The sequence below is a fragment of the Camelus bactrianus genome, chromosome X, assembly GCF_048773025.1.
Source record: "Camelus bactrianus isolate YW-2024 breed Bactrian camel chromosome X, ASM4877302v1, whole genome shotgun sequence".
Taxonomy (NCBI): Eukaryota; Metazoa; Chordata; class Mammalia; order Artiodactyla; family Camelidae; genus Camelus; species Camelus bactrianus.
Window position 1 is genome coordinate 105,067,411 of NC_133575.1, and position 19,250 is coordinate 105,086,660.

Sequence of the window (19,250 nt, forward strand, 5' to 3'; positions counted from 1 at the left end):
TTATTTGTTTATCTCTGTCCCCCACTAGACTGAGCTTTTTCAGAGCAAGAATTTTTGTTTTATTTACCTTGGAACACCAGGGCCTAACATATAGGTACTCAATAAATGTTTGATGAATGTGTGAATAAATGTTTTGAATAGGAGATGGACCCAAGTGACCTCTTAAGTTTCCTTTTAGTTTTGCTGTTTAAGATTCCATGAAAAGGTCTAGAAATAATTAGAGATTGACAAACGAAGAAATATTTAGGATATAAAAACATGAAATTGAAGGACAGTTACAGAATTGTTAAAGACATATTAACATTCTGGAGCGTACTTTCAAAAGGGAAATTGTTGAGATGGGTTAATTGAGTTTATGTATAAAAAGGGAGGTTATGTTTTGTCAAGTGAGAAGTAATTCTTCTGGCCATGGAATGATAACAGCTGAAATGAATCTCTCATAAGCTAGTAAATATGGCAGAGGAATATTGTGGCTAAACAAATTCATTAGAGCAGAAAGGTATTAAAAAACATTTTAAGGAGTATGGTTAAATCATGGGGAACTAGACTCCCTTATTGAGATGCTAGAAACATGAGACAATGTGGAGATTTTGTGGTTGTATTTGTTGTTTGAAAGGACTTGAAACTACATCTCCTGCTGGAGCAAAACATGAGCCTTTAAAGACCAGAATGGAAATGCCTCCTGCAAAAGATGTCAATACACAGAAGAGATGGTAAACATAACGGGAAAAGGTGAAGTAGAAATAGTAAAATAAGGAGGAGGATATAGCTCAAGTGGTAGAGCACATGCTTAGCATGCATGAGGTCCTGGGTTCAATCCCCAGCACCTCCTCTAAAAATTAAATATAACCCAAATAATACGATAATATTAAAAGAAGAAATAGTAAAATGAAAGAACAAATCACTGAAGCTGATTTAGAAAGGACCAAATCACTTATTGTGAGAGGTGAGAAGTGAGAAAGCATCCGAAACAGTGATCCTAAATAAAAAATTGGAAAAAAGCAAGAAACTGAAAATAGGTGGTAAATATGAAGGCGGCTTTAAGATCCCAGAATTGGAATGGCCCTTGAGAGAATTTACAGCTAAAGAACTAAACCAGAGATCCTCTAAACAGTAGACCTTAAAGCCTAACCTGGTGCATTATGAAATGGCTGTTACCACAGTCCCTGTCTCTGATCTTAGACAAAATGTTCAGGGGAGGAGAAGAGAGATGTGATTGGTCGGGTTGGTTCCTACCTTATTACAGCACAATGGAATGGAGGAAGCTTGCTCTTAAAAACCATCACACACATCTGAATAAGAATCCCAGCTCTACCTCTTATCAGCTGTTCAATTTTGAGCAAATATTTAATATCCCTAAAAGACATTCAGAAAGAACTCTGTCTATTCATGTAGCTTCTGTTTTTCCTATACCTGGGTTGATCACCTAATTTTCCTTTTATATTTTTGCCTGTTCTTCATTTCTTTTTTTTTTTTTCAAACACTGCGTTCTAAGACATTTCATCAGCTTTATCTTCCAATACTTTTATTGAGGTTTAAATTCCCCTTGTATTGTTAATTCCAAAGAGCTCTTTTATTTTCTCAAAAGTCCTTCAAAATGTCCTTTTCTTGTCTTGTGGTCACAATATCTTCTCTAATTTCTCTGAGGATCATAGATTTTCTTTGGGAAAGTTTTCTTCTGAGATTCAGGGATCTTTTCTAAGGGATTAGCCCCCTCATCCACTGGGGTTGGGAAGGGGAGCTGTTTGGCTCTGCAGAGTTGGGGAAGGAATCTGCAGGTCTAGTAGCATCTTAGGCTGACTTTTCACCAGTCCTCCTGGTTTTAGACCCTCCTTTACCTCTACTCACAGAGGCACATGGCACTACAAATTCCTGAGCCTTTTTGGGGGCTCTGTGATATAAATTGAGTTGCCTTTCAGCTTTCCCTAACTACTAACTTTTCCCTTTCTACTAACTTGGTTACTATTTGGCTGTCTGCTAACTGGTTTCCAAAATTTGCTGCTAATGTCTTCTTTCCTGTATCCCTCATCCTTGTGTATTTATGCCTTTTAAAAATTATTTTACTATAATTTTATCAGGGTTTTGAGGAGGGAGCAAAGCTAAATGTGTGAGTTCAATATGCCATCTTTAACCCAAAGTCTTTTTTTTATATTAGAGTATAGTTGATTTACAATGTTGTGTCAATTTCTGGTGTACAGCATAGTGATCTGAGTATATATATATCCCTTTTCATATTCTTTTTCATTATAGGCCATTACAAGGTATTGAATATAGTTCCCTGTGCTGTAAAGTAGGACTTTGTTGTTTATCTATTTTATTTATAGTAGTTAGTATCTGCAAATCCGAAACTCCCAGTTTGTCCCTCCCCACCTTCCCCGCCAGTAACCATAAGTTTGTTTTCTATGTGCGTCTGTTTCTGTTAACCTGAAGTCTTTTAATTCTTTATGTCTTTTGTATCCTTCTATCCATACTTTACATTTTAACAATCACCACCACATTGTACAGATTTTAACCACCTTATATCCAGTCTCCTTGTCTCTAGTATCTCCTCCCTTTGGTCTGACCTTCGAAATGCTGTAGATTCACCTCCTTGGAAAACTGCACCATGTACATCACAGCTGTGAGTGTAAAGACCCTTCAGTTGCTTCCTGATGCTGACAGGATAAAGCTTACATTCCTTAACCTGACATTCAAAGCCTTCCACAATCTAGCCTCATCCCACTTTTTCAACTTCACCTTTTCGGCTTTCAGAGATACTCAAATCCATATGCATGCCCATACTCACCTGTAGCCGGGATCAAACTTGTCTGGAACACACACAGACACCCTAGCTGGGCTTGCCTGGGGATTTATCCAGCAGACTTAGCAGCTGACCTGCTGATTTTGAATGACTAATTTAAAACTGTTTTATTTTTAATTTTATTTTTATTCTTATTGAGGCACAACCAGTTTACAATGTTGTTTCAATTTCTGGTGTATAGCACAATGCCCCAGCCATACATGAACATACATATATTTATTTTCACTTTTTTTTCACCATAAGCCACTATAAGATATTGAATATATTTCCCTGTGCTATGTAGTATGAACTTATTTTATCTATTTTATGTATACCTAAAACTCTTTGTTTTAAATGAATACTTGTCTGACTTGAGGCTATTTATAGCCCATTTCAGTCTAGGATTCTAAAATCTGTTTTTAATATATGTATTTTCTTAATTGTGTTCACTATATTGCATATTGAGTTTTTCAATGATATACTGCTCCACACCTTATTTATTTATTTTTTGCTAGACTCTGGATGTGCAACGATGAGTGGGATGTGGAAATTATATCCTATAATAAACTGTTATTTTATTATATGGTATTGAGTTTAAGCTCCAGCTCAATGAGTGGTTTACACAGTGTGATTTAATATTCTTCTAGGGTTTAACCAAGTAATTTATTATATCTTTCCTACCAAAAGAGTGTTCTGACATTTACACCAAGTATGTTTATAACATTTTCCTGAAATCATAATGTTTTTTGATGACTTTTCCCCCCAGTGTCATCTTTGCGAATCTCTTCATCATGAATCTAATTCTTTGGGTGGAGGGGTCATCGGCTGCCATCTCCTTTGGTGCTTTGATAGGTATTTTTGCAATGTGGCTTGGAATTTCAGTACCACTAACATTTTTGGGTGCATACATTGGAAGCATGGGAAAGGTAAGCTTTTAAAATACTACTTTGACCATTGAGTGATGTCTGAAATAATCCCTCAATGAGTATATATACTATATATGGAATGGAAAATGTACCATTGGTGACAACAACAATGAATAATCATTTTGGAATAAAAGATTTTTAAAAATATTAAATGAAAGCCAGTAACACTTTAAAAGACATTATTTAATGTATTTCCCATTTTATAGGTTGTTTATATTTCCCTCTATCTCTGATGGGCAAAATTAAAAGAACATATTGTAGGAAGGCTACTTTAGTCACATCAGAAAAGTAATAGGATTATATAGTCAGGGGAAGAAAGCCAGGATACAATCCAAGAAATGGAGCTGTTCGGTTTACAGATTTGAAGTTAGCCTATTCCACGTATAAGGGGAAAGGAGCGGTATACCATGAAGACTAAATGAGGCCACACTGCAAAAGTGTTGTATAAAGATACAGCATACGTTTGCAGGGGAGAAATCAGACAGGACAAAACAGGCGGTGGAGTTCCACAGAGAGCAGAAAAAAGAAGAAATTCTGAAAACTGCTGACAAATTTTCAGAGACAAATTCTTAGCCAAATCCTGAGAATTTTTGACATCATATATTATTTCGTGTTGGAATAGTCACTAGTAAATTTTGTCCAATCTCTCCCTTGAAATTTATAAGAAAGAATAGACATCCTTATTGTTGAGCTATCTTGTATGGTGGCCACTAGCCGATTGTGGCTTCTGAGTACTTGGAATGTGGGTAGTCTGAATTATGTGCTGTAAGTATAAAATACACACTGGTTTCAAATGCTTAGAACAACAAGAAGAATATAGAATAGCCGATTAATAATCTTTATATCAATCACAAATTTAAATGATAATATTTAGGCATGTTAGATCATTAGATCAAATAAAATCTATTAATAAATTAATTTCCCCTTTTTTAACTCTTAAAAATACAGCTACTAAAAAATTTAATACTGTGTTTGTGCTTTGCATTATCCTATTTGTGGTGCACAGCATGGGTCTGGCCGCTGCCCGGATAACTGCTCTTGGAAATGTTCAGTTTCAAGATTCTGTATTGTGATAATATCTGTATAAATTTACTTCAATTTTATTTTATTCTGATTCTCATTTGACTTATTTTCGAGCAGTTTAAGCATCCAGTTCACATCAACCAGGTTCCCCGCCAGATTCCTCAGCAAACTTTCTTTAGGAAACCACTTTTTGGAATGATAATTGGTGGTGTTTTACCTTTTGGCTGTACTTTTATTCAACTTTTTTTCATCCTAAACAGTATTTGGTGAGTATGGTATCTTTATAGTCTCAAAAATAATCATTGTTAAAAAGTGAATTTTCCTGTGTCAAGGAGGTTTAGTTCTGGTCTGGTAGAACTTCATTTGCCACCCTGCTTTATCTAGGAAATAGCAGTCTGGCCTGGGAAAATTTCCATGGAAACTAAGACTTTTTTTAAAAATTGAAGTATAGTCAATTACAACGTGTCAATTTCTGGCATACAGCACAATGTCCCAGTCTTGCATATACAAACATATATTTGTCTTCATATTTTTCACCAAGGAAACTAAGACTTAATTCACAAAATTTCAAAGCCACTTTTTGATGGAAATGTCTATAAAGATTTCCTTTTCTAAAATTAATAACCTTTTTTTCAGCCTTTCCAGGTGAATTGGAAAAGCTATTCTCAAACTGTAATTCTCTGAGCCTTTGCAAGGGGTGGGATACGGGTGTCCCTTGGAGGGAGGTGCTTAAAGATGTTTTCCATACTGTCTTCCAGGCAAGGTTTCATTTAGAGTTCCTCTGCTAAAAATAATTTGAAGACCACTGACTTTGTCTTCATCTGTACTGAGCTCTAAGTAATGGGTTTCTATCTTCCTTCTTCTCAACTGTTAGTTTTAGTGTCAGATACCTTTTCCTTATAGCTTTGCTCTTTTTATTTGCTACTTTTAATCTGTTGTGGTTTAAGAATTCTAATAACCAAGACAGTTAGAAATGCATGTGAAGTAAGAACCAGTGCTCTCTGATTAAAGTGCCACCACTTTAGTGTCCCTGCTTTGTAACAGCTATTTCAGTTGCTCTGAGTCCCGTTTTTTTTTTTTTTTTTTTTTACTTCCTGATTCTTGACAGCATTTTGGTTTCAGGAGCTGGCCAAGTGGGGTGTCACTGTGGAGGGATTTTTGGAGATGGGGAAAAGGCTCCATAAAATAAAATAAAATAAAATGCAGTTGCCAACTGTGTGTGTTTATAACACTTTGTCCCGAAGGAATCTTCTAGACAAAACTTTTTTTTTTTTAATCGAGACCCTGGGGATTGAACCTAGGACTTTTAAGTCCTCAGAAATTAGGCTTAATCACACACATTAGTTGCTCACCTTTTAAAATCATTGTGTCAAATTTGTTTGAAAGATAAGCAATAAAATCTGTCACCTTGTCAGCAACTAAATCTTTAACATGCTGAAAAATCAATTATAGAAACCAAATTTTCCAGATGTTTTTGATGGAAAAGTAATTTTCAAGTGAAAACAGAAAAATTCTTTAGACAAATTAACTTGTTTCAATTGGCAACACTGTGCTTGTTGTATACACCTTTGTATATATTTATCAACTATAGAGATGATTCTCCTCAACCCCCATCCTTCACCCTCAGACCCAGGTATACATTTTACATGAGCTTTTAAAATGGGCTCTTGATCAGTTCCCCAATTTCTTCTTCTCTTTCAGAAGGCTTTTAAAAAAATGTATTTCTCATGCCGATTTAGTCAGCTGAGCTCAGAGTTATGAAAGAAATGACTTCATTCCTTCAAAGTAATCCACATACAGATGCTTTTAAAGATGCATGTTTGAAAGTATATTTAATAGAATTATGTGAGCTGTGCTATAAAGACCTATTTGAGAGGCTACCTGTCAACAGACCTCCAAAGGCAAAATGACGCTTCATTCTGTGGTTTTCTGTTGTATAATGTAGTCGCTGGTGTTTACGGCATTTACAACTTCCCATTTCTAAAGAGAAAGCATGTTTTCAAATGTGTATAAGGAAAATTGATGGGTCTTAAGTGAAAACTAAGTGATATGAATAGTGAAATATGGGTAAGTTAGCAACACAGATTCTGATGAGAGAAGATATGGCCAAGGAGCCATGTAGGTAAGGGAATGTGTTTTTTGGTAGTACTTGGCTAGATAGAGGTTTGGAATGAAGAGCTCAAGGTGAGAGAAGGGTGTGACAGTTTACTGTATAGAGTTGGGCTGATCTTTCTGCGTGTATCATTAAGTGAAAGTTTATTTTAAAGCTGTCGTTTTTATTTTCAGGTCTCATCAGATGTACATCATGTTTGGCTTTCTTTTCTTAGTCTTTATAATTCTCCTGATTACTTGTTCAGAAGCTACAGTGTTGCTGTGTTATTTTCATTTGTGCGCTGAGGTAAAGACACAAGAAACTAATGCATTTTAAGCTTTCCCAACTTGCATTATTGCAGTTAGAGGTCGGTGCTGAGAAAGGAATTGAAATAAATGTTAACTGCATTGTCTCTGCGACTTGGGCTGGGTTTTATATTGTGTTTTCCTAATGACACATTTTGATTTTGATGCAGCTATCAAGTTAATGCTACTTTGATGGAAAATTTTAAACAGAAAGCAATTTCTCTCTGGCTAGTTACTATAATTGCTGCATAATATTCAGTTAACATAGAAAAATATAGAAAACTGGTTTGATAGTTTAGACACATAAAAGATCTGGTTCAATGGTGTTTTCTTTTTAACAATTAATATTTTTTTGCAGATTAGGCCAGGATTGTATTTTATGGGTTGAGATTGCTGCTAAAGACCTTTTCTCTTACTTTCATTTCACTGCCTTTTGGTTACCATGGACATAAATAGTTCTTTTCACCCCAAGCAACCCCCGTTTTTACCCTGATATCATTTTGGATAACTAAGTTGGTAGTGAAGCATGTTTTCTTAAATCCCCCAAATCTCTCTTATTATTTTGGTAGTAAATGTGACTCTCTAAAGGTGACAATAGAGAGTTTAAGGGATGATTATTATGTCCATGATGTCTTAGAGCATTTTCTTCTTGAGCTATAGGAATAAAGGGAAAAGATATATAATTATCTGTATATTACACTTAGCTACTCATTCATTCTGTGGTACATTTTGGCATAGGAAATCTGCAACAAGCATTAATGAAACATAGATTAATAGTTGTATAATGTGTATATATTTTTATTTCTTAGAAAGTGTTTTGGGCGTCCCCAAGACCACCCACATGTTTGGTGACTCACTAGAAGGACTCAAGGGACTCAGCATGTAGATGTATTCATAGCTAGGGTTTGTTACAGCAAAAGGATGCACAACAGGGTCAGCCAAGGAAAAAGACACAGGTGGAACCTGGGAAAAATCCATGTACAGTCTTCCTGTGCCTTCTCTCTCTCCTTGGGGTGGGGTGGGGGGCACACACCGGGTTTGCTCCTTTCTCCAACAATAAAAAAATGCAGGAATATATGTGCAATGTTTCTGCCTAAGGAAGCCCATCAAAAACTCAGCATCCAAGGTTTTTACTGGGAGCTAGTCACATAGGCACCCTCTGCCTAGCAACTACAAAAATTCCAGACTCTCAAAAGCAAAGCAAGTGTTCACCATAAATCTCATTGTTTATACAGTCCAGGTAGAGCAAACCAGTCTTATCAATCAGGGAATGACTAAATACCAAATTCCCAGATGTAAGCCGAGGGTCAACCTTGCAAGCAGACCCTTCTAAAGACAGCAACCTCAGACCTGCTATGTTCACTCTTCTCTGTACTGTTTATCCCCTTGACCCTTGAACACAGTGCCTTTATGGTAAAATTATTGTCAGGAAGGAGTCCATGGGGTAGGGTGAGACCAACCTGATTATTGACCTCAGTCATGCCTCCACGGGTCTTGAATTTAGCCAGTTAAAACAAATCCCATTAGTCATAAAGGTCTATTTTAAGCAAACAAACAAACTCATAGAAAAAGAGGTCAGATTTGTGGCCACCAGCGGCAGGGTTGGGGGAGGGAGAATTGGTTGAAGGCCATCAAAAGGCAGAAACTTCCAGTTATAAGATAAATAAGTGCTAGGGATATAATTTACAACATGATAAATATAATTAATACTGTACATTATATATGAAAGTTGTTAAGGGATTAAATCCTAAGGGTTCTCATCACAAGGAAAAAATATTTTTTTCTGTTTCTTTGGTTTTGTATCTATGAGATGATAGATGCTCATTAAATTTCTTGTGATAATCATTTCATGGTATATATAAATCAAATCATTATGCTCTACACTTTGAGCTTGTATAGTGCTGTATGTTGATTATATCTCAATAAAGCTGGAAGGGGGGAAAAAAAGGTCTAGTTTAAACTTCTATACTAACCTTTTTCACCTGGTCTGAAGCATTGATTCAGGCCCAGCACAACTCTGGCCAGTAAATTGAAGCTGATTTGAAAGCCTTCCAGGGCTGAGGCAGCATCTCCAGAGAGAGGATGCAGACATGAGAAGCATAATCCCTGAGGGCTCACATGGTCACCCGGGAAACAGTTTATAAAGGTTAGGGCATCCCAAGCAGGATGTACATTAGTCAGACGGTACATATCATATTGTTTCTTATAAAACTTCCCGTTTTATTTCTTTTAATCCATAATCTTATGGAGCCTACTTTATGTTGCTTGTTATTGCAATAATTGCTAGTCCATGGATGGCTAGAATTTCATCTAAAAAGTTGTTTTTTCTACTTGTTTGTGCAGGATTATCATTGGTGGTGGAGAGCCTTTTTTACCAGCAGTTTTATGGCTGTTTATCTTTTTATGTATACAGTTTATTACTTCATTACCAAACTTCAAATCGCGGACGTTGCAAGCACTATTTTGTACTTTGGGTCCTCGATGATCATGGTCTTGATTTTCTTCCTTTTCACAGGTAAGCCCAGAATTACTTTGTGTATTTCAGATTCTCTAAAGAAACTTGGAGATAACCATAATACAATAATAAGCATCAATTAACAATCAATGGAAGGAAGAGGGAACAAAGTCATCATGTTCATTTTTATGCTTTGGGGATGAAAGGTTGCAAAGCCTAGGGAACTGGACGGACCGTATGTACTTAGCTGCGAGGCTGTCCCTTGTGAGTTTTAAATAGTAGGGATGTGTTCCAAAACATAGTAAGGGTAATGTGTAATCACCTGTTAATAGCTTCCAAACATAAAAAATTAACCGACTTGAATAACTTTTAATTAGTAAAATTAGATTAAGTCAATATAAGCAATTAAATGTGAGGAACAAGGTGTATACTTCTCAGGATGACTCCTTTGGGTTTGTTATTTGGGTTCAGATGTGATGGAAACATGTCTTTAGGTTAATGCTTGAAGCAGGTGAAAAAAATGGAATAGTCTATAAAATGATCCAGCTGGAGAAATAATGAAGTTGGAGAGCTGTACACCCCTTTCAACACAAGGGAAGTGGCGGTCCACCTCCACCTGCCTCACTTTGAAGTTCTGGTTTTAGCTGAAGTTACATCACTTGTGTAGATCAGCTTGGAAAATTTCAAGTATTTTCTCTGATTTTAACTCTCAGGTTCAACAAATGTGCAAAGACTACCAATGGAAATTTGTCGGAAATCAGAGCCTTAAGACAGATTCAAACATTATCTGAGAAACGGGGCATCTGGGTGGTGGCTCCTTCCAGTGCTTTTTGTGTACTGCTGGTCTCAGCTCCGCGGTAAAAGGCAGACTGTGCAGGCCTGCTCTCATCTCTCAGCTACCAGAAGTTCTAGCTAAAACCAAAGGCCTGAGAGGGCCTCACAAGTCTAGTCTAACCAGGCTTCTTATGCTTGTCTTTGAGGTTTTTAAACTTTTTACTGAAATATGCATGCAGAAAAGCACACACATCATAAGCATACAACTTGATGAGTTGTCACAACGTGAACACGCTTCTGTTACTGACGCCCACGTTGATAAACAGTAGGTGATCAGCACCACGGTTCATAAACAGTAAGTGATCAGCACCGCAGCAGCCACTGCTGGGCCTCGGTCCACTTCCCTTCCGCGACAGGCAGTCACTATCCTGACTTTTGACAGCATCGATTCATTTGGCCTGTTTTTGAATTGTATGTCAGTGGACTCATAGGAGATGTACTCTTTTCTGTCTGGCTTCTTTAGGGTCTGGTTTCTTTTTCTCGAGATCGTGAGACTCATCCGCCCCACTGTGTGTATATGTAGCCTCTGCCTCTCCTGTCTTCTGTTTTGGATTTCTCCCCCAGTGAGTTACTGGCTTTTCTGTTCACGCACAGAAAAGTGGGTGAATTGAGTGCAGTCATTTTAGGCTTATGTTTTTCTCATTACCTAACACTTTGACTCAAGCCGCCTTTTTCTGAGAATCATATTACAGCAGCTTCTTTCAAAAGTTAGCTGTCATCCCGAATTGTCACTTTGCTGACAAAAATGTATTCCCACGGGTTGGTTCCGCCACGTGCATCAATTCTGTTGCGACACTCCACTGCATGCTGGCTCTCCAAGGTTCCCAGTGATCTCTTGCCAAATCTAATGGCCTTTACTCCAGTCTTCATCCTCCTTGGCTTCTTAGCTTAACACTATGCAACACCTCTTCTGTGCGAGTCTCTTAACATGACTGGCATTCTTCATCTACCGCTCCGCGCCTTCTTTTGTTTTCCTTCCTCTTCCTGTCACCTAACTCTAGCCTTTATCCAAGGTCCAGCCTTCAACATTTCAGTCCTTTCTTTCCACACTCTCCCTTTTAGAGCTTACTTCGTCCCAGAGCTTCACTGAGGTCCTCAATGCTGACAGCTCCCAAATCTGTATCTCTAACCATAACCTCTCTCCTGTTATATTCTCAACATTTGCACGTCCCATTGGTACTGCCAACTCAACATGCCCCAGAAAGTTGAATTTATTTAGCTCTTCCTTTTCCCCAGACTGACTCATCTTAATCGCTTTCTCTCTTTGACTGTCATCTCTAATCTCTGATCTCCTTGGCTTATTTTGCAGGAATTCTTAACATAGCCGTTCCATGCTTCCCAGTTAATTAATCACAACTTCCGTCTTTATTCTTCTATTAGTCTATCTTATGCTACGCTAGACACTGTGCTAGTTGCTGGGGATGCAGTGATGAAAAAGACAGGTAAAGTCTCTTTTTTTTGTAGATCTTATATTCTAATGGATGGGAGACAAAGAAGAAATTATGGGTTTGATGAGCTTTGTGAAAGAAATGATGTTGAAGAAGAGGTGGATAATCAGGTGTTTTAAAAGAGGTGACAGCATGTTCAAAAGCCCTGAAGTGGGAAGGAGTTTGACATCTTCAAAGAACACAGAGAAGTTCCGGATGGCAAGAGAGGGGGAGTGGCACTAGGTGGCAATAGTGATAGTACAGAGGAACGAAACTGTCAGATCTTACCAGGGTCTTAAAAACTACATTAAGAAATGTAGATTTTATTGTAAGAGTGATGGGAAGTTGAGGGGGTTTAAACAGGGGACTAGTGTGATAATGTCATTCTTCTTAGAAAACTTAAATAGTGCCATACTTCCCTCTCTACCAACGTGTAAACTTATCCTTGGTGTTTGGCTCCTGCTCTGGCTGCTCAGCATATTTTCTAAGCCTCTTAAACTGAACCACGAAGTTCAGGTGTGTTTCCTCCCGACATTTTTAGCATGTCTCCCCAGCTAACTTGGAGTCTTCTTGAGAATGGGGACCACATCTTATGCCTATTTTATATCCTTCATAGTGCTAAGCACATGATTCATCTTGAAATCCATAGAGTATGATAGAAGGGAGAGATCATTATGGTGTTATAATGTTTCCATATCTATTTTGATTTTATTTGAAATTAAAAAATTTAAATTGAGGTATAATTTACGTACATGATATTAGTTTCAGGTGTACAACATAAGGATTTGATATTTGTATATATTGCAGAATGATCACCACAATAACTCTAGTTCACATCTCTCATCACACACGGTTACAAAATTTTTGGAGGGGATGAGAACTTTTTTTTTAATAGGGGAAGGTAATTAGATTTTTATTTACTTATTTAAATGGAGGTAATGGGGATTGAACCCAGGACCTTGTGCATGTGCTAAGCACGTGCTCTGTTACTGAGCTATATCCTCTCCCCTCTTGGAGGGATAAGAACTTTTAAGATTTATTCCCTTAGCAACTTTCAAATATGCAGTGTGGTATTATTAATTATATCACCATGTTGTACATTACATCCTCATGAATTACTTATTTCATAACTGGAAGTTTGTAACTTTTGACTCTCTTCATGCATTTTGCCCACATCCTTCTTACTCCCCAGCCTCTGGAAACCACCAATCTGTTCTCTGTGCCTATGAACTTGGTGGTTTATTTTAATTTTTTAATTTAAAATTTTTTTTAAAGATTCCACATATGAGATCCCACAAGTGGGAGCATATGGTATTTGTATTTCTCTGTCTGGTTTATTTCACTTAGAATAATGCCCTCAGAGGGCATCCATGTTGTCACAAAAAGCAGGATTGCATTCTTTTTTTTATGGCTGAATAAAATTCCATTGTATATATGCATATACGACATTTTCTTTATCCATTCATACATCAGTGTATACTTACGTTGTTTTCATATCTTGACTATTGTAAATAATGCTGCAGTGAACATGGGGTACATATATTTTTTTGAGTTAGTGTTTTTGTTTTCTTTGGGTAAATACCCAGAAGTGTAATTGCTGGATCACATGGTAGTTCTGTTTTAATTTTTTGAGGAATCTCCATACTGTTACCCACAGTGGCTGCACCAATTTATATTCCTATCAACAGTGCACAAGGGTCCCCTTTTCTCCACATCCTTGCTAACACTTTTTATTTCTTGTGTTTTTGATAATAGCTATTCTAACAGGTATGAGGTGATATCTCATTGTGGTTTTGATTTGCATTTCTCTGATGATTAGTGATGTTAGACTCTTTCATGTACCTACAGGCTTATATCTGTCTTCACAGCCCTAAGAGCTCTGTGAAGGGTGTATACTGTTTTCCCTTCCACTTTTATTGAGTTTTTTATTGAGACATAATTGACATGCAGCTCTGTATAAGTTTAAGGTGGACAGCATAATGATTTGACTTACATACATCATGAAATGATGACCACAGTAAGTTTAGTGAACATCCATCACCTCATATAGATACAAAATTAAAGAAATAGAAAAATTTTTTTTCTTGTGCTGAGAACTCTTAGGATTTACTCTCAACAACTTTCATATATAACGTACAGCAGTGTTTTAAGACCCTGGTAAGATCTGACAGTTTCGTTCCTCTGTACTATCACTATTGCCACCTATTATTTTTATCATTCTGTACATTATATCCCTTGTACTTATTTCTCTAGTTTGTACCTTTTGACCATTTTCATCCAATTCCTCTTCCCTCCCCCCCCCCACATCTGGTAACTACAAATCTGATCTCTTTTTCTAAGAGTTTGTTGCTTTGTTTTTGAAGTATAATTGATCTACAACACTATGTTAGTACACAACATAGTGATTCAGTATTTCTGTCTACTTCAAAATAATCACTCTGATAAGTCTAGTTGCCATCTGTCACCATACAAAGATATTGCATAATTACTGACTGTATTCCCACACTGTACATTTCATCCCATGACTTATTTATTTTTTAACTGGAATTTCGTATCTCTTAATCTCCTTCACCTATTTCACTGGTCCTGCATTCCCCCTCCTCTCTGGCAGCCACCTGTTTGTTCTTTGTAACTATGATGCCGTTTCTATTTTGTTATGTTTGTTCAATTGTCATTTTTTAGATTCCACATGTAAGTGAAATCATACAGTATTTGTCTTTATTTGTTTAACTTATTTCATTTAGCATAATTCCCTCTAGGTCCATCCATGTTGTCCCAAATAGCAAGATTTCATTTTTTTTATGGCTAATTTTATATATATATATAAAACATTTAAAATTATAAATAAATAAACAAACCACATCTTCTTTATCCATTTATCTATTGCTTCCATGTCTTGGCTATGGTAAATGACATTGCTATGAAAATAGGAGTGCATATATCTTGAGTTAGTGTTTTTCTTTCCTTCAGATATAAACCCAGGAGTGGAATTGCTGGGTCATATAGTAGTGCTACTTTTAGTTTTTTGAGAAACTTCCATACTGTTTTCCACAGTGGTTGCACCAATTTACATTCCCATCAACAGTGTACGAAGGTTCCTTTTTGTCCACATCCTTACCAACATTTGTTATTTGTGTTCTTTTTAATAATAACGATTCTCACAGATGTGAGGCGATATCTCATTGTGGTTTTGATTTGCATTTACATTTCCCTGATGATTAGTGATACTGAGCATCTTTTCACGTGCTGTTGGCCATTTGCATTTCTTCTTCGGAAAAATGTCTATTTAGTTCTTCTGCCCATTTTTTAATCGAGTTTTTTTTTTTTTGATGTTGAGTTGTATGAGCTGTTTATATATGTTGGATATTAATCCATTATTAGTCATATGATTTGCAAATATATTCTCCCATTCAGTAGGTTGTCCTTTTGTTTTGTCAATGGTTTCCTTTGCTGTGCGAAAGTTTTTAAGTTTGATTAGGTCCCATTTGTTTATTCAATCAAAGGAATCTTTTTGACATCAAGTCTGGGAGTCTTTCAAAGGGCTGCTTCTGTGCTGTGACCTGGGGTGGGTGAGTCTGTGTGGGGGCCCATTAAGAGCTAAATCTCAGTTTGCCCCGGCCCTTTGAGTCTCATGGGTGTGAGCCCTAGTTTTCAAAACCAGATGTTTCAGGGACTCATCTGTCAGGTTCTGGTCTTAAAAGTTGGGGTGTCCAATACAGGGTACCAACCCTTTGCTCCTCAGAAAGAAGCCCCAGGCTTTGGGTTCCCTCCTGACTGTGCATCACCATGCCGGGTTTGGAGTTTATAGTGAAATTGTGTCTCAGTCTTTCCTACTCACTTCGATGTGGTTTCCCTCTCATTTTGCCCCATGTGAAGGGGTTCTCTGCCAGGTTTTTTTCAGAGGAATTTCTCCCACATTTAGCTGTCAATTTGGTGTGTCTATGGGAGAAGGTGAGTTCAGGATCTTCCTATATCACCATCTTGTATCAAAGCAAATTATTTTTCATATGGGCAGAGAGAGAGAGGAAGAGAGAGCTTCATATCTGTTTTTAAATTAAATAATGAGTATGGGAAACCTCTGAAATAAATTCTGGTTGTTGTTCATATCAGGAAAAGATTAGTAAAATCATGAAGTGTGCTTTTGACATCTGTTTTCTATAACTGTTTTTTAAGAAGCCCTCTCTGGGGAAGACTCTTAAATGGCATCTCAGCAGGAAGCGAGGCTTATTGCCTCTGTTCCTGGTGTTACACTTTTGAGGAAGACATCCTTAATTAAATAATTAGTCTTGTGAATATAGATGTACACAAAAGTATAGTTATTAATTTCTGACTACTCTTTCTTACTGTAGACAAATGTTTCTGAGAGTGATTTTTTTTTTAAATGACAACTTTGGAATTAGCAATATCCACTCATGTAAAAAATGCTGAGGAGAATAATGACGCATTCATCCAAAGCTCTTCCTTGTGGTCACCATATTTCTCTTTGATAATTGAATTCATCCATGGCATGACAATGAAAGCATAAGACTTCACAGCTGTCACCTTTCAATATTGAGTATGTTGCTACATATCCTTTAGCGTTGTCATTTTTATGCCTGCTTAATCTATAGAGTAGATTACTTCACTTAACTGTTTCTTCACTATTGAACTTCCTCCACCTATTTTGGATTATTTCCTTAGGATAGTCTGTGAAATGGTGTGACAGTATCAAAAAGCATAATTATCTTTATGGCTCTCTATGCTTTTCTGCCATCAGCAGAGTGTATCAGTTTCCCTACAGCCTTGACTGGCATTGAGTATTATTTTTAAAGAAACAACAAACCCCCAACCTCTAAAAAGTGGTTTTGTCCCTTGTTAACACAGTATGTCTAAAATGGCACCCCATTGTTTTCTTCCTCTTATTTTTTATGCCAAAGGAAGTGATGTGCATTATGGCTGGTGTTCCTCTACCCAATTTTCAGTTGGTAGCACACTAACAGAATAAATAACATTTTGAAATGGGGCTCCAGGAACAGGGAGAGGAAGAATAAGCCACGATCTACCAATAATGTCCTCAAAGGGTACCAAGAGGGAAACCTTGTATTACAGAGACCAAGATACATTTCAGTTAAAGTTGGTGACTTGCCCCAAATCCTAACCAGCTGTTAAGAAACCAGCTATGAAAGAAACTAAGTCTGTGCTTGACCAAGTAGGCTATGATCTCTTATAATTTGATCGCTTTACTCAGCTCTCTAATGGATGCTCATGGTTGGCAAACTTACGGATGCTTGATCTTGATTGGAGGATAGTTAGTGATTTTTTATTTGCGTGGAGTTTTGTTTTAGATATCAACAAATGAGTCAAAGTCTTAAGAAGGTTAATTGAAATAATTTATTTCTAGTTTGATGCAATGGTTGTGACATCACAATAACCAGCTAAGATCTAACACTTAGGATTCCTTCTCTTAAAGTCTAAAATGCTATATTGTATTATAACAATGGAGTTTATGATTTAATATACATACTGGCTGAAATTGCCATTGGGTAGTAAATTAAATATTTTACATGAGGATTTATATATTAAGCAAGCAATGTAAATGTTTGCACTTAGGCATATACTAGTATTCCAGAGCAGTAGTTCTCAACCACGGATGAATTTGTCCCTTATAGGACATTTAGTAATATCTGGAGACATTTCTGATTGTCATGACTGGGAGGATGGTAATGACATCTACTGGATAGAGGCCAGGAATGCTGCTAAACATCCTACAAAGCACAGAATAACCCTCAACAACAAAGAATCATCTGGCCCAAAATATTAATACTGCTGCTGTTAAGAAACCTGGTCTAGAGTGAACATTTTTTCCCTTTGTTTTTGACTTTATATTTATATTTATTTATTTATTGAAGTATAGTCGGTTTTGAACTATTTTTGAACGTTACTTTTACTTGAGAGTTAGTGCTACTTGCAAAATACAGTTTTGATCATCTCAGGAAAACATGTTTAGAATCTGAGACTCTGAGTCACCAGTGACTGTGCAGTGATTGAAGCCAATGTGATACAAAGAGCTTTTAAGACCCAGAAGAAGTATCAGCCAAGTGCGGAGTGCTTTTCCTGTTGGCTCTCTCCCTAAGTGTCTGTGCTTTGAATATATTTTTATTCATTAAAAGAAGCAAATGAAGTTCAATATGTTTTGAGAGTGGCTACTGCATAATATTTTATCACTAAATTAAAGTGAAGAATCCATGTTCTCACACAGTATGAGATGAAATATACTATACTGAAGGAAAAGTCCAATTATCTTAACACACAAATGTTAGCTATAGTGGGCCTTTTGTGTTTTACTATACCAAGTTGTCTCTGCCTTATTAAAAATTTCAATTCTAAAGGCCAAAAGATCAAAAAGGGATAAAGATTTATTAAAGCTAGTTGTTAACCAACTAACAAATATTTACTAAGCTTCTTTTATGGGCTTGACAATGTGCTATAGGGAATATGGAAACATAAGATAGAATACCATTTGTCTTTTTTGTTTTTAGTTTGCATTCTTTTTTATTGACATATACAGTTTACAATGCTGTGTCAATTTATGGTGTACAGCATAATGTTTCAGCCATACATATACATACATATATTCCTTTTCATTATAGGTTACTACAAGATGTTGAATATAGTTCCCTGTGCTATACAGAACAAACTTGTTGTTTATCTATTTTATATATAGTAGTTAGTATCTGCAAATCGCAAACTCCCAATTTATGCCTTCCCATCTCCTTTATCCCCTTTGTCTTTTATTGAGTTGACTGTGTATCAACTATTTGCACATATTTATCTCACTGAATTTTGACCTAATTATCTAATTATTATGAGGTATAGGTCATATTACTCCCACTGCATGCATGGAGAAACTGAGGCCCAGAATAATTGACTTGTTTAAGATCTCTCAACTAGTAAGTGTTAGAGCTATAATTCATTCAAACCTAGGTTGGTCTGATTCCACTGTTCATTCTCTTAAATACAAGTCTCTATGTCCTCCTCAAGAAAGAGGTACTTTCTTTGAGCTGGGGCCAAACCAACAACCAAAGGATGCTTGTGGAATCTGCTTTGTGGTCCTTTATTTGATCAGGGGGACTGCCCTTAACTGGGAAAACTAAGACAGGTGCAGAAAAGCAATAAAATATTGCCTCCAGGAATATATGGTGAAAACAGACAGTCTCAAGTCTTTCCCATGCCCTTTCAACACTTTCAACCCTTCTTTAAAAAAATAGAGGGGAGGAGGGGGTATAACTCAAGTGGTAGAGTGAATGGCTTAGCATACCCAAGGTCCTGGGTTCAATCCCCAGTAACTCCTCCAAAAATAAATGAGCAAACCTAACTACCCCCACAAAAAATAATAAAATAAAAATTAAAAATTCTCTAAAAAAAATAGA

General features: G+C 36.7%; 1 protein-coding gene across 2 annotated transcripts in view; it reads left to right on the forward strand.

Moving 5' to 3' along the window:
• LOC105067074 (transmembrane 9 superfamily member 2-like) overlaps positions 1 to 19,250 on the forward strand; it is a 73,279-nt gene that overhangs the window by 48,110 nt on the left and 5,919 nt on the right. For both annotated transcript variants that reach the window (XM_045514899.2, XM_074359191.1), the window contains 4 exons: positions 3,546 to 3,705; positions 4,846 to 4,994; positions 7,015 to 7,126; positions 9,469 to 9,640. In XM_045514899.2, coding sequence (XP_045370855.1) covers positions 3,546 to 3,705; positions 4,846 to 4,994; positions 7,015 to 7,126; positions 9,469 to 9,640 — 593 coding nt within the window. The remainder of the gene's footprint in view (positions 1 to 3,545; positions 3,706 to 4,845; positions 4,995 to 7,014; positions 7,127 to 9,468; positions 9,641 to 19,250) is intronic.